This window comes from Haliotis rufescens, unplaced genomic scaffold (genome assembly GCF_023055435.1).
Source record: "Haliotis rufescens isolate VD_foot unplaced genomic scaffold, xgHalRufe1.0.p SCAF_11, whole genome shotgun sequence".
In the NCBI taxonomy this organism is placed as follows: Eukaryota; Metazoa; Mollusca; class Gastropoda; order Lepetellida; family Haliotidae; genus Haliotis; species Haliotis rufescens.
The window spans coordinates 14,997,928-15,013,572 of NW_025963791.1; the positions used below are offsets into that span (position 1 = coordinate 14,997,928).

General features: G+C 42.5%; 1 protein-coding gene across 1 annotated transcript in view; it reads left to right on the plus strand.

Moving 5' to 3' along the window:
* Nucleotides 1-15,299, plus strand: part of LOC124150891 (protein HID1-like) — a 32,942-nt gene extending 17,643 nt beyond the window's left edge. The window contains exons 9-22 of the mRNA XM_048392285.1: nucleotides 581-806; nucleotides 1,304-1,360; nucleotides 2,407-2,547; nucleotides 4,098-4,188; nucleotides 4,766-4,917; nucleotides 5,143-5,221; nucleotides 6,110-6,171; nucleotides 6,378-6,480; nucleotides 6,814-7,038; nucleotides 7,471-7,673; nucleotides 8,237-8,362; nucleotides 8,912-9,003; nucleotides 10,473-10,631; nucleotides 11,179-15,299. Coding sequence (XP_048248242.1) covers nucleotides 581-806; nucleotides 1,304-1,360; nucleotides 2,407-2,547; nucleotides 4,098-4,188; nucleotides 4,766-4,917; nucleotides 5,143-5,221; nucleotides 6,110-6,171; nucleotides 6,378-6,480; nucleotides 6,814-7,038; nucleotides 7,471-7,673; nucleotides 8,237-8,362; nucleotides 8,912-9,003; nucleotides 10,473-10,631; nucleotides 11,179-11,242 — 1,780 coding nt within the window. The 3' untranslated portion in view covers nucleotides 11,243-15,299. The remainder of the gene's footprint in view (nucleotides 1-580; nucleotides 807-1,303; nucleotides 1,361-2,406; nucleotides 2,548-4,097; nucleotides 4,189-4,765; nucleotides 4,918-5,142; nucleotides 5,222-6,109; nucleotides 6,172-6,377; nucleotides 6,481-6,813; nucleotides 7,039-7,470; nucleotides 7,674-8,236; nucleotides 8,363-8,911; nucleotides 9,004-10,472; nucleotides 10,632-11,178) is intronic.
* Nucleotides 15,300-15,645: the final 346 nt, after the last annotated feature.

Consider the following 15,645-nt stretch of genomic DNA (forward strand, 5'->3'; position numbering starts at 1 on the left):
GGGTTATATGTGGAATCTAGTGGTAGAGCATCCGCACGAAGTGGAAGGTCCAGGGTTCGATCCCCGGCCGCGTCATGCCAAAAAGATGGTACTTGTTGTTACCCTGTCAGGTGCTCAGCATTAAGGGGCTAAAACAAGGACTGGTCGGCTCAGAGTCAGTATACTGAGTGGGGTATTCATCATGTTAAAATGCGGCATGGTATCTCAGTGTGCTAGCACTTTAATAGACATCAGTCTGGACTAGTACAAGCAGCCACACAAACACACACACCCATACACACACACCCATACACACACATCTGGCATGCACGTCGCTATATCAGTGCTATAATCTTGGACGTGACATTAAACCCCATTTCACCTCACCTCGCCTCGCCTCGCCTCTCCTCTCCTCTCCTCTCCTCTCCTCTCCTCTCCTCTCCTCTCCTCTCCTCTCCTCTCCTCACCTCACCTCACCTCACCTCACCTCACCTCACCTCACCTCACCTCACCTCACCTATACTTTATCAGAAGTGGAGATGAAATAGGTGGAAGGCGACATGCTGTAATCCTATTTGCTACATGCGTCTTGTTGTTCCAGACATGCCCTGCCTCTGTTTACGTCCCTGCTCAACATGGTGGCAGCCTATGACCCAGTGGGTTATGGGGTGCCCTACAACCACCTGATGTTCGCTGACCACCGCGAGGGACTGGTGGAGATAGCCCTGCAGGTCCTCTGTGTTACCTTGGAAAACGAGGCTGGCAGCAACCAGAACGTCTCTGTCGATGGAACGAGTGGTGGAACAGCCATGGAGCAGTCCAGTGATGTAAGACTTCCTCTAGGTCATGACTTGAATGTCCGCTGTAACTAGGATATGTAAAGTTTTGAAAGACTCCTTTGGCCTTGCTGTGGATTTTGTTTGATTGGCTGTGGCAGTTTTGTCACAGAAAGTGATTGGCTGTTGTAGTTGTGTCACAGAAAGTGATTGGCTGTTGTAGTTGTGTCAAAGAAAATGATTGGCTGTGGCATTTGTGTCAAAGAAAGGGATTGGCTGTGGCATTTGGTAGTTATGTCACAGAAAGCCATTGGTGATGCCAATTGTGACCTGAAATTGATGGCTGTGCAAGTTTATGTCACAGAATGGCTTTAGAATAAAGGAAAGTGATTGGCTGTAGAATCAAGGAATGTGATTGGCTGTAGAATCAAGGAAAGTGATTGGCTGTTCTTTGACTGATGGTCATTGGCTGTAGTGTCACTAAAAGTGAAGGTAGGAAGACATGCGATACGGCTGTAACATTAGTAATGTTTGTATTCACTTTACAGGCTGGAGGCCCTGACAACTTGTTTGTTAACTACCTATCCAGAATACACAGAGAAGAGGTGAGTCGTGTCAACAGTCCAGCATGTGTCTCACCCTGTAGCACGAAACAGCATTAATTGTACATAGTTTGGAACAATATTATTGTAAACAGTGTGTTAACAAAGTAATCTCCTGTACATGATCCAGTATCTCAGTGCTGTCTTCATGGTCCAGTATCTCAGTGCGGTCGTCATGATCCAGTATCTCAGTGCTGTCGTCATGATTCAGTATCTCAGTGCTGTTGTCATGATCCAGTATCTCAGTGCTGTCGTCATGATCCAGTATATCAGTGCTGTCGTCATGATGCAGTATCTCAGTGCTGTTGTCATGATCCAGTATCTCAGTGCTGTCGTCATGATCCAGTATCTCAGTGCTGTCGTCATGATCCAGTATCTCAGTGCTGTCGTCATGATCCAGTATCTCAGTGCTGTCGTCATGATCCATTATCTCAGTGCTGTCGTCATGATGCAGTATCTCAGTGCTGTCGTCATGATCCAGTATCTCAGTGCTGTTGTCATGATCCAGTATCTCAGTGCTGTCGTCATGATCCAGTATCTCAGTGCTGTCGTCATGATCCAGTATCTCAGTGCTGTCGTCATGATCCAGTATCTCAGTGATGACTTCATGGTCCAGTATCTCAGTGCTGTCGTCATGATCCAGTATCTCAGTGCTGTCGTCATGATCCAGTATCTCAGTGCTGTTGTCATGATCCAGTTTCTCAGTGCTGTCGTCATGATCCAGTATCTCAGTGCTGTCGTCATGATCCAGTTTCTCAGTACTGTTGTCATGATCCAGTATCTCAGTGCTGTCGTCATGATCCAGTATCTCAGTGCTGTCATCATGGTCCAATTTCTCAGTGCTGTTGTCATGATCCAGTATCTCAGTGATGATGTCATGATCCAGTATCTCAGTGCTGTTGTCATGATCCAGTATCTCAGTGCTGTTGTCATGATCCAGTATCTCAGTGCTGTCGTCATGATCCAGTATCTGCTGTCATGAAGCAGAATGCGAAATGATTAATACAGTCTCAAACATTTTTGCTTACTTCCTCTGTGTCTTCCTTCAGGACTTCTCCTTCATTCTGCGCGGCATCACCCGTCTGTTGAACAACCCACTGCAGCAGACGTACCTCCCTGGATCCTCCAAGAAGATACAGTTCCACCAGGAGCTGCTGGTGTTGTTCTGGAAGATGTGTGACATCAACAAGGTAGAACTCCACACTTCTACCGGATATTCTCTAACACACTTTCTCCACACCACAACTAGCTGTACTGAGTTGCATCCCTTAGCCATGCCAGGATCTGCTAATTGTAGTGCAAATCCCTTTGCCCTGATAATAATCCCTCATCTGTCATGTATTCATGGCTTTCACCAAAGCAGAAGATGTATAATGTGACTTTGGGCTTTACTTTGGCATTGTTACTTGTCAATTCCCAAATTGAAACAATATGTTAACCCAGAAACCTGTACGTAAAAGAACTTCGTGTGAAACCAACAACCATCCAACAAATGGTATACAATTAACAGTTGTATTACAAAATTAACTAGATTTACAAATCAACACTAATTACAGCACAACAATTATGGCAGTACAAAACAGAGTTGTACAATATACAATGACAGTATATAATAAGATGGCAGGGGTCAGTGTCAAATACAGAAATGCAATGGTGATAACATGAGTAAGTGAAAATAGTATATACACCCCGTGGCAACGTTGGTCAAGCTTCCTAGATGGGCTAAGCAGGGAATCAGGAATGATGAGTGATCCTCACACGAAAACTGGTCTTGATGTGATGAATTGTGTGAGAGATGTGTAAACATGCTCTTGTCCCACTTTCGATACAGTCTAACTAGCTGCTGGAAACTTCTACACAGTGCCCTCACCAGTCTAACGGTACTAGAACATTCCATATGTTTCCATAACACACTATCACCGTCAGCGATATACTGACAGGAAGTTTAAACAGCACACTAGCATCTAAATATAGCAACTTCCTGACAACTGCCTAAAATTAAATAGCACTACATTCCTGATAACTAATCACTGTCCAAACACAATGCAACAAGCGTCGACCGAATCTCAACAGAAACAATGTAACACAGTTACAATCATTGTTAAACAATAAAATACACTGTCATGTAACAACATTAAGCTGACACGCCATAATGTTTCTAAATACTGTTCAAAGCAGCATTTGACTCATCTTCCTCACACACTGTTTCTTTACCTGCCTGTTTACTGTAGACAGCATTGTATGGCTGCATGACTACCGGTACAGGTGTAGATTATTTCTCAGCCATGAACTTGACACCATTCCACAACGTCACTCTCATCCAGTGCATGTTCCAGACTTATACATTGCAGGCTGCCCCAATGTCCACAATGTCATCTTAGTGATAAAACAGTTCTAATAACAACACTATATTGCAATCACTCTCATCCAGTGCATGTTCCAGACTTATACATTGCAGGCTGACCCAATGTCCACAATGTCATCCTAGTGATAAGACAGTTCTAATAACAACAATATATTGCAATCACTCTCATCCAGTGCATGTTCCAGACTTATACATTGCAGGCTGCCCCAATGTCCACAATGTCATCCTAGTGATAAAACAGTTCTAATAACAACAATATATTGCAGGCTGCCCCAATAATGAGAACATCTGACTGCATTTTAATATACTAACTAAAGTCCTGAATGTTGGGATGGTTCCAGTGTCTAATTAAGATGTTGGTGTGATTTATTGCAGAAGTTCATGTTCTATGTGTTGAAGAGCAGTGATGTGTTGGACATCCTTGTACCTATCCTCTACTTCCTCAATGATGCCAGGGCAGATCAATGTAAGAATCGACTCCGTGATCAGGGGTAGAATAGCTCTTCAGCAACCCATGCTTGTTGTAAGAGGCGACTAACGGGATTGGGTGGTCAGGCTCGCTGACTTGGTTGATGCATGTCATCATATCCCATTTGCGTTGATCGATGCTAATAATGTCAATCACTGGATTGTCTGGTCCAGATAGCTGGAAAATTGCTGAGTGCGGCATTAAACAACAAACAAACAAACAATGTAAGAATCACTCACTCACACATCAAGAGAGTGCAAACATGGCACAGCAAAATACATTTGTCAGCTTTAAGGCCAGATCTGTTGTTTTTCCCTATTTTGCAGGTTTTGTTTGTCCATGTAAATGATGATCTTTTGAACAAAAAATGTTATTTAATGAAAATCATAAGAAAGTTATTGCTAGTAATTGATCCATTAAATTCAGTCACAATCAGAAAAGCACATAATAACTTTTTACATTGTTTTAACAAAGTTAGGAAACCGCTTTCTGACTACAGGGCAACCGAAGCTCCTAATGTTTTAGATACAAATGTACTTTTATTGCTAAGTGAATGATGCATCTTCCTGTGCAGCTCGTGTTGGCCTGATGCACATCGGCGTGTTCATCCTGCTGTTGTTGAGTGGAGAGAGGAACTTCGGTGTGCGTCTCAATAAGCCCTACACTGTGAGAGTGCCCATGGATATTCCAGTCTTCACCGGCACTCATGCTGACTTCCTCGTCATTGTGAGTTGGGATTTTGTTATAACATGGAAGCCATCTTGACTGTAATATCTTCAGATTTCACATCATAAATTGACCTACTTCGACATGCGATGTTATAAACACCCAAAATAGTAACCATGGTAAGATGATTGGAATACTGATTATGGCCGATGATGAAGGCCCCACTGACTCCTCACAAACGTAATCTAACAGCTATTGTTATTATCCCCTGTTTATTTTATGCAGGTTTTCCACAAGATCATCACTACAGGGCATCAGAGACTGCAGCCCCTGTTTGACTGTCTCCTCACTATCATTGTCAATGGTAATGTCCCAGTCGGTAGCCTGTCCATCGGCTCCTCTCCCATCAGAACAGCGAGTGCCAATCACCTCGTGCTTGTCATAAGCGGTTGACTAATGAGAGTTGAAGGGTTACAATGTGTGACCTCGTATCTTGACTAAATGGATTGTTGCTCATGTTATCAACCACTAGTTTGTCTTATCAAGACTTGATTATTTTCAGGCTGCTGTGATATAGCTGTAATATTGCTGACTGTGGCATTAACATTCACTCAATCCTACTACCAGTTTCATCAGTGAATGTGTTTGAGTGATAGTTGCGTCATTGTCAGAGATGCAGGCCCTTCTTCTCTTGCTAGACCATTTCTGGTGTCCCCTGCCGTGATATTGCTGGAATATTGCCATACTAACTAACTCATCACTCTTGCTAGACCGCCTCCATGGTCTAGTGGTAGAGTGGAAGGTCAGGGGTTTGATCCCTGGCCGCGTCATGCCAAAAGATGGTACTTATTGTTTCCATGTTTGGTGCTCGGCATTGAGAGGCTAAAACGAGGACTGGTCAGCTCGGAGTCTGCATACTGTGTCTGAGTGGGGTATTCAAGTTAAACTGCAACATAGTATCTCTGTAGCCTAGCACGGTTAAATTGGCATTAATCCGGACTGGTATGCTAGTGCAATTATCTATGATAACCTTAAACCTCATTTCACCTCACCTCCTCTCTTGCTCTTGTGTTTTTGAGATAGTCAATACAATATACATGTACTCATTTTCCTTTAAATCTACAAAATTAAAATGTTGAAATCCAATTTGATATTATATGATACTAATTCAGCAGATAATCTGCTCAGGGTTGTAATGTAACATCTGGATGTCTGTGTGTTTGTATTGACAAAGTATTGTCTGTGTTGCCAGTGTCTCCCTACCTGAAGACTCTGTCTATGGTTGCTAGTACCAAGATGCTGCATTTACTAGAGGTAAGAACGGCACTGGTCTCATGGTTGTAATCTCTGACTAAAATTGTAAGGGGGAAAGTTTGCCCAGGGGTCACAGATCACTCACTCACTCACTCACTCATTCATTCATTCACTCACTCACTCACTCACTCACTCACTCACTCACTCACTCACTCACTCACTCACTCACTCACTCACTCACTCACTCATGTCCCTCTTTGTTGCAGGCTTTCAGTACTCCATGGTTTTTGTACGCCAGTCCCACCAACCACCATCTTGTGTTCTTCCTCCTCGAGGTCTTCAACAACATCATACAGTATCAGTTTGATGGTAAACAGTCACCTAAACATGTTTCTCTGAGCTAAAACAAGACCAAAAATTTGACATTTGGTTTTATGATAGTACTTCTCAATTCCAACATGACACACTTTACGATGTTTGACATCATCAAAAGTTAACATTAGGAGTAGTAGGTATTTAGCTAAGTGGACATTTAACATTTACTTTGTCATCAGCTATACACTTTCATCACAACATCAACGTTTCTGGTTAACAAGTAACTAGCCTTTGAAATTAAGCACAAGTTTGCCGATCCAGTGCCATATATGGGAGATCAGTATCTGTGTTGAGAATGACCCTGACTATCACTGATTCTCTTACCAGGCAACTCCAACTTGGTGTACACAATTATCCGCAAAAGAAATGTGTTCCATCAAATGGCAAACCTGCCAACAGACCATTCAGCTATTGCCAAAGCTCTTACCAAGCGAGGGAAGAAGTTCTCCGCTCCGCCTCAAGACACGAGAGACCCACAGACGATGGAGGGAGCCATCCCTGCATCCGAAGCAGAACCTGGTACACTCAAGGCCAGCCTCGCTGCTTTACCTCGTAAGTATTCTTGATATGCCTCCATTCTGTGCATGGGTGAGGAGTGTGGTAGCCTGATATATATCTGCCACATGAGTACGATGTGTTCAGCCAATTCCTGGTGCCGCCCCCCCCCCCCCCCCCCCCCCTATTGCTGGAGTATTGCTAAAACTGTCCATACTCACACTGATGGGGCAAATATGTGTTTCTTTAGTTTGATGACTTCTAGGGAACGATCTTTCTCACATCATACTAATTTAGTTTCTTTGTGAAATTAACAATATGCAGAGGTGACATTTGGTCAAGTTATGTTTGTCTTGTTTTCTTGGTAAAGTGAGGGATGTTGAAACATTGCATGGGACCTTTGAAAATAAGGTATTTGATTTACTTCTCTCTAGTATTCACTTGTTATGATCACACAAATGTTGATGCCTTGTGACCTGTTTCTACTAGGTCTTGACAAGATGACTGAGAGGGCTGCTCCAGACGAGGGACACAAGGCTCCAACACTGAAGGAGCTGGCCGAGTCCAGTGGGACTCACAACGTGCAGCCTCCCAGCGAGATCGGGGACCCCACCTCAGCACCAGGCGAGGAGGCTTCTGCCACAGAAGATGCAGAGAGTGACAAGCCCAAACTGCAGAAGGCCAAGAGTCTGGTATGTGCAGCACGAATGTATACTGTTATCGTTGGTTGTGATTCTAGGATACAGCAGGAATCTGCTTCAACAAATACAGCTGTAATCTCAGTCAGTTAAAGGGGACTGTGCTAAGTCCCATGCATATTTTCAGTGTAGGTCTAGCAATGTACTTAGTAACTTGTGTCAAATATTATATCTGTATGATTAGGGTGCTTGATAGGTCGATATCTTTTAGTTTAGAGAAAAAAAAACTTATCAGCTCTGTCAATTAGCCAAGGTTACGCCAGCTCTGACTGTTGGTAAAGGTTATGGAAGTTCTGTCAGTTAGCCAAGGTTATGGTAGGTCTGACTGTTGGTTGAGGTTGCACTAGGTCTGTCAATTGTTAATGTTATTATTGATTCTTTAACAAATGAAGATCCATTGTACCTTTTTTATCCAGAGTTAAATCTAGTTTGGTTGTGCCAAGATGATTCTGTGTCTTGGTTGCCTAAAAGCCTGGATTCCATTGTAATCCTTGTAAAATAATTATCCCGCTGACTGATCCAGATGAACTACAGAACCCTTTCTCTGTTCAATACAGCCCACTCCACCAGCCAGCCCTTCCAACATGACGCCTCCCATGACTGCCGAGATTCCCACACGGGCTCCCATGATGAGAGCAGGGTCCACGGCCGGGCCGGGAGCATGGGTTGCCACACCAGACTGGGTGAGTGAACTGCCATGAAGCAGTTGGAGCATCAGCGCAAATAGCATGGACTGTCTACTTGATTCTCCATTTCCTGCCTTTAGTGTTAATATATCTGTGACAGTGATTTTATGTTCTGTCCCTTTCTGGGATATGAATCATGTGTCATTAACTCTAGGGATGATGAGAGTTTGAGGTTCTTTGTTTCTTTTTTTCTTTGTTGTTTAACGCCGCACTCAGCAATATTCCTGATATATGACGGCAGTCTGTATATACTCGAGTCTGGACCAGACAATCCAGTGATTGACATCATGAGCATGAAATTGGAATACGATGACATGCATCAACCAAGTCAGCGAGCCTGACCACCCAATCCCGTTAGTCGCCTCTTGCGACAAGCATAGTTGCCTTTTACGGCAGGAATGGGTTGCTGAAGACCTATTCTACCCCGGATCTTCAAGGGTCATCATGTCTAGATGATTTCAGGAGTCATGTGGGCCCTGTGTGAACCTTAGTTTACCCACGGCGCCAGGTAAAACTGTACAACTACAGTGATGCTGTAACTTTCAGGTCCAGTCCTGGAAACAGAAGCTGCCACTGCAGACCATCATGAGGATGTTGCAGGTGCTTGTACCACAGGTGGAGAAGATCTGTATAGACAAGTGAGTGGAACACTGGGGAGTGTCAGATACAGTGAGTGAGTGGAACACTGGGGGGGTTTCATATACAGTGAGTGAGTGGAAAACTAGGGGGTTTCAGACACAGTGAGTGGAAAACTAGGGGGTTTCAGACACAATGAGTGAGTGAGTGAGTGGAAAACTAGGGGGTTTCAGACACAGTGAGTGAGTGAGTGAGTGAGAGTGGAACACTGGGGGGGTTTCATATACAGTGATTGGAAAACTAGGGGGTTTCAGACACAGTGAGTGAGTGAGTGGAACACTGGGGGGTTTCATATACAGTGAGTGAGTGGAAAACTAGGGGGTTTCAGACACAGTGTGTGAGTGTATGGAACACTGGGGGGTTTCATATACAGTGAGTGAGTGGAAAACAAGGGGGGTTTCAGACACAGTGAGTGAGTGAGTGGAACACTGGGGGTTTCAGACACAGTGAGTGAGTGAGTGGAACACTGGGGGGTTTCAGACACAGTGAGTGAGTGAGTGGAACACTGGGGGGTTTCATATACAGTGAGTGAGTGGAAAACTAGGGGGTTTCAGACACAGTGAGTGAGTGAGTGGAACACTGGGGGGTTTCAGACACAGTGAGTGAGTGAGTGAGTGGAACACTGGGGGGTTTCATATACAGTGAGTGAGTGGAAAATTAGGGGGTTTCAGACACAGTGAGTGAGTGAGTGGAACACTGGGTGGTTTCATATACAGTGAGTGAGTGGAAAACTAGGGGGTTTCAGACACAGTGAGTGAGTGAGTGGAACACTCGGGGGTTTCATATACAGTGAGTGAGTGGAAAACTAGGGGGTTTCAGACAGCACTGGGTGGTTTCAGATACAATGTGAGTGAGTGGAAAACTAGGGGGTTTCAGACACAGTGGGTGAGTGAGTGGAACACTGGGGGGTTTCAGATAAAGTGAATGAGTGAGTGAGTGGAACACTGGGGGGTTTCAGATACAATGTGAGTGAGTGGAAAACTAGGGGGTTTCAGACACAGTGAGTGAGTGAGTGGAACACTGGGGGGTTTCAGATAAAGTGAATGAGTGAGTGAGTGAGTGGAACACTGGGGGGTTTCAGATAAAGTGAATGAGTGAGTGAGTGGAGCACTTGGTGGTTTCAGATACAATGTGAGTGGAACACTGGGTGGTTTCAGATACAATGTGAGTGGAACACTGGGTGGTTTCAGATACAATGTGAGTGGAACACTGGGGGGGTTTCAGATACAATGTGAGTGGAACACTGGGGGGTTTCAGATACAATGTGAGTGGAACACTGGGGGGTTTCAGATACAATGTGAGTGGAACACTGGGGGGTTTCAGATACACTGAGTGAGTGGAACTCTGGGGGGTTTCAGATGCAGTGAGTGGAGTAGTGAATGGTCATCCCTTTGGAATAGTTGATACAGAACACATGTCAAGGAGAGGGAATATGCATCAGGTGTCACGGAATATGTTGTGTGTTTGACAGGGGTCTGACCGACGAGAGTGAAATCCTCAAGTTCCTGCAACATGGCACACTAGTGGGTCTCCTCCCAGTGCCCCACCCCATCCTCATCCGCAAGTACCAGGCCAACAGTGGCACCACCATGTGGTTCCGGACATACCTCTGGGGAGTCATCTATCTCAGGTCAGTGCACCCTCAGCTGCAATCTCATCACAACATAGCTCACCTGCAGACATGTTGGGAAACAAGATTTCAATCTGCCAGTAGTGCATGTCAGAATAATATGGATGTGCTTTTCATTTTCATGTGTTTTAGTGTAAAATTATTTTAGTCAAGGAAGATTTTTTTGTGGAAAAATTGAAGTTTAACAAATTCTGATTATTGGATGAAGACAGTGTCTGAGGAAGAGTTTGATACTTGTCATTCCTCCCAAATACTTGTCCAGTCCATCATTCAAGATGCCAAATAGTTTACACAAATATTGTAATGGTAAAATACCTGTTCAGTTTTTCATGACTCAACGTTTTGTTTATTTATGACTCCACTGATTTTCCCTCCCCTCTAAGATATGACAAAAGTCATATATGAATTTCTTTCAGTACTTTTACCTATTTATTTGTGACATAAATGATAGCATTCTAAAGTCTACTTAACTACTTGCCAATCAGAATGACCTGTATGACCGACTGGCCAGAGGACAAGTTGATGTCATGTATGTTTATTGTTTCAGAAATGTTGACCCCCCAGTATGGTACGACACGAATGTCAAGCTGTTCGAGATCCAGCGCGTGTGAGGGGATGACAAGACGAGGAAGTGTGTGTCTTGTGTGAGGGCATGACAAGATGAGGAAGTGTGTGTCTTGTGTGAGGGCATGACAAGACGAGGAAGTGTGTGTCTTGTGTGAGGGGATGACAAGACGAGGAAGTGTGTGTCTTGTGTGAGGGGGATCAGGAGGGCAGGAAGTATGAGCACATGAAAATGTGGATCTTTTCAATGGGGTACAATACGTATATGTGTGGTACACAGATCTGAACAAATATATCTCGACACCCTTCTTCCACGAGTGATGGTGACTGTCAAGTTACATATAAATCTGAGTATGGGAGTATCAGATACATGGAACACAACTCTCTGTCTCTGTGATGAATAATAATCAGTGAAACCTCTCAAACTTAAAACTCACTTAACTTGATTAAAATACTCCCAGTGGAATCTTTATGGCACTATGGCCTAACAGACTAGAATGAAATACAGATATATTTTCAATGGTCATGAGGACTTGGAGTGAATGAGGTTTCACTGCATCAGACAACTGACATACTGGACATTATCATCAGCTGAGTATATTGTGTCATTGTAAGCTACATCTTCATAGGCATTCCGCTTCATCAAAGTACATCCATGACTGTCACTAATATGTTACAACATCACTCTATCGACCTTAGTATCCAGGGTGAGGAAAGCTCTGACTTGTCCCAAACAATGCTTTAGACTGATGGACAAGCACAATTTGACATTTTGGTTGTGTTTTGACCTGAAATCCACTATAATTGCATGTATCTCAAGTTGGACTGGAGGCCTAGATCTGGACAAATATATATGATGACTGTGTTTATTGTAAATTAGATAATGGAAGTTTCCACATCCCTGATGACTTAACTACTACACTGATAAGTAGGGTAGCCTAGAGGTTACAGCGTTGACTCATCATGCCAAAGCCCTGGTTTGATTCCACACAATGTACAATGTGTGAACCTTTTTTTCGTATATTGCTAAAAGCGGCGTAAAAGCCAGCTTGCTGAATGATGAATCTACTACTAAGGAACAGTATTTAAGCTCATGTGTCCGACGGAGGGCAGTGTCAGGTGGGTGCACAGGACAGTCTGTTATAATATCAAACTGTGTATATGTTTAATATATGAATGTTGTTATTGGGTATATGTATCTACTATCCTGGCTAATGAAGTTTGACAGGTTCTTTCTAACAGCAAGCTCTTTAACATCTGATCTCTACAGTTTGTTTGTCATGTTGTTGATTCTAAATTACCATTCCATTTTATTGATTCTTTGACATATATTCTGTATATAAAGATTGCGCTGTATATTTCCTCAGACCTCTTCATCACAGACACTTCAGAATGGGATGCACATGTCATGATATGAGAATAATATATGATTTAATATAATAGAAACTATCATTTGAAAACCAGTAAACTATATTCTTGCAGTAAGTGAATCATTTGACCATAGAGAGAAGGTTCTTGCGGTATGATACATCATTCCTCAAGCTAGTAGAAATAGCCTTTGGGACCTGTATGCTCGTATGGACATAAGTAATGTGTCATGAACACACCTATTTCTCCATAGACTACGGAGTAGTTATAGTGACATGACTCAGTTTGTTAATACACACATTTCACTGGGAACAGTTCTGTCTGGGTTTAACTGGATTTAATAGGTTTTAACAGGATTTAGACAGGTTTCACTGTTTTCCCATGATGCTTCATCTAACGGAGTCTCAAACGCGTTCATTGTAAGCATCCATTTCAAATAAATGTTGCATCCCATCATGAATTCATTGTCACATAAATCTATATATACATGTAAAAGTATGTTGTATATATTCCTTGTTGTGAGTGAGATGCGGAATATGTGACAAGAATGGTGGGGTTCTGTGAACTGTGCAGCTATAAAGTCAGAAAGTACTTATACGAGGACTGGTCAGAAAAGTTCTAAGCCTGACTAACTTTCAACTATGAGACATAGCAAAGTGAACAAGTCAGTGTAGTACATTGTTTGAGTTGTTCATTGCAAGTGTATTTGGTCTGTTGACTGCTGGAGCTCTACTTCATCATGACAATGCCTCCGCTCATACCTCTTTGACTTGCAAAGGCTGCTGTGCGACAACTCGAAATTGAAGAGCTTACTCACCCTCCATACTCGCCAGACCTGGCAGCGAGTGATTTCCTCGTTACCTAAACTGAAAGAACACCTTCGTGGAAACTGCTATGCTGACAACGATGACTTCACAGCTGCCATGAATGGGTTTTGCAGGGTGTCTTCAGAAAACTTTTATTTGACTGGAATTGAAAAGCAGAGAAGTGTATTGAAAAGCAGGGAGATTATGTTGAAATATAAAATTAAAAGCACTTTTACAAATGTTGATTTTGTTTGTTAGGCTTAAAACTTTTTGACCAGCCCTCGTAGTCAACCAGTACAGAGGTAGTTGGCTGAAGTTATTAATCAACCGATACACTAAGAAGTTGATGGTTGAAGATTGAAAGCAACCAATGCCAAAGTTAAATGCCAACAGGTTAAAAGTTCATAGTTGAAGGTTGACAGACATAGCGAGAAATGCTTATGATCAGGTTTATGAGTTTTGTTTTGCAATAAAGTTTCTTTAACCCATAAATTTTGTAAAGATGATGCAGTTATTTTCTCCAATATTGAATTGAAATATGTGTTCAGATCAAGAGAAAAATCCTTTTAACTTGCAATAATTGTACACATCCTGTCAGCATGGTTTCAAAAATGGCTTTTCTTCTACTTTTGTAGCATTTGAAACGGGTATAAATTACGTCAAAGGACACGTCTCCATGAATTTTGTTATTAGATTGGGTAGGTAAGACATATGATCTTCACCTCAGAATAAGTGGATTTAGTGGGATATCGACAGACACATCAACGTCAGTTGACCTAAACGTTTGGAGTTTGAGTGGAAAAGGTCACAAGCTTACTAATGCCCACTGACCTCAAAGCAACTGTTAGTGGTTTATTGGGATAAGTAACAGGTATGTCGATTAGAATACAGTTTGTGTAGTTTGCTGGGAAAGTCAACAGGCATGTTCTTGCCACTATGAGGGAATACTTGGTCCATCAGATGACTGGGATAGGGTGTCATTTCATGTATCTTTACATTATTGGAGGTTTTTGTTGTGATAGCGGGGTATGTGCAAACAATGTTGAGTACTGTTGTCGAGGTGTGCTGTGTTGTGTTTTGTTGATCATGAATAGTGTTATTTTGCTGATCATCTGTGTGGCACCACTTAGTATTCACTATCAATATCAAATACATATAATGGATGCTAGCAGTTGTCATTCATTTGAAACGTGTTTTTAGGCAGCTTGGCTTGAAGCATGGAAATCATTGTTACTGAATAAGTATCGATTGCATTTAACATTGCTTACGTCAACAGTGCTTTCAAATGGTTTCAGGCACGTAGACGTTGGTTCTGTTGTTATTGCTGCACTGTGGTATTGGTCTTTTTGAAGTTTATTCAATGCTAAAATAACTTTAAAAACTTCTATAATTTTAGTAAGTTTTTTTTTACATTTGTGAAATTGTGGGTCAGGGGAAACTATAAACCGATATTTAGGAAGAAACGCCTCAGTTGGGCAAGACATTAGCTCATCCAGGCAATGGTGAGAGTGGCCACCTATCCATACACTCGTTGCCAGCTCCAGCCACTGGTGATGATGGCATAGTCTCCCAGCTGCCTTAAAGGTGCACAGTGCACAGCAGATTAAATTAATATACAGGTACCTAATATTGATGAGCATGTTCACTGTTAAACAATGCAATGTAAGAGAGTTTGTTAAAGTTTTTCCATCAAACAGTTTTGTTCAAGGTAATGGTATCAAAATCATGCAGCTATACTTGTTAAAAATATTCATCACGTCACAATGTATTGTATGAATGGTTGACCAAGGTCGGCTGAAGTCATGCTTTATTTGTCATTTCCTCACTTTCAGTAGCTCCATGTTCTCTGTAGTGCTTGTCTTGTTATGTATCTCCGTGTACCAGAAATCCTGTGAAGCATTTGTAAATAAAGTCAAGTGTACAAACTGTTTACTTAGTTTGATTTCAATATGTACACGTCCTCCTCCATGGTCTAGCATCTGCCTGTAGAGCAGAAGGTTGGGGGTTTGTTCCCCAGCCACATCATACCAAAAGACGGTACTACTTGTTACCCTGCCTGGCGCTCGGCATTTAGGGGTTAAAACAATGACTGGCTGAGTCAGAGTCTGTACACTGTGTCTGAGTGGGGTATCAATGTTAAACTGAAGCATGGTATCTCAGTGGGTTAGCACTAGTCCGGAATAGTATAAGCGCACGACCACACACACATGCATAATGTTGAACATGACATTAAAACCAATTTCACCTTAACTATTTGTTTTAACAGCAAAGACCCA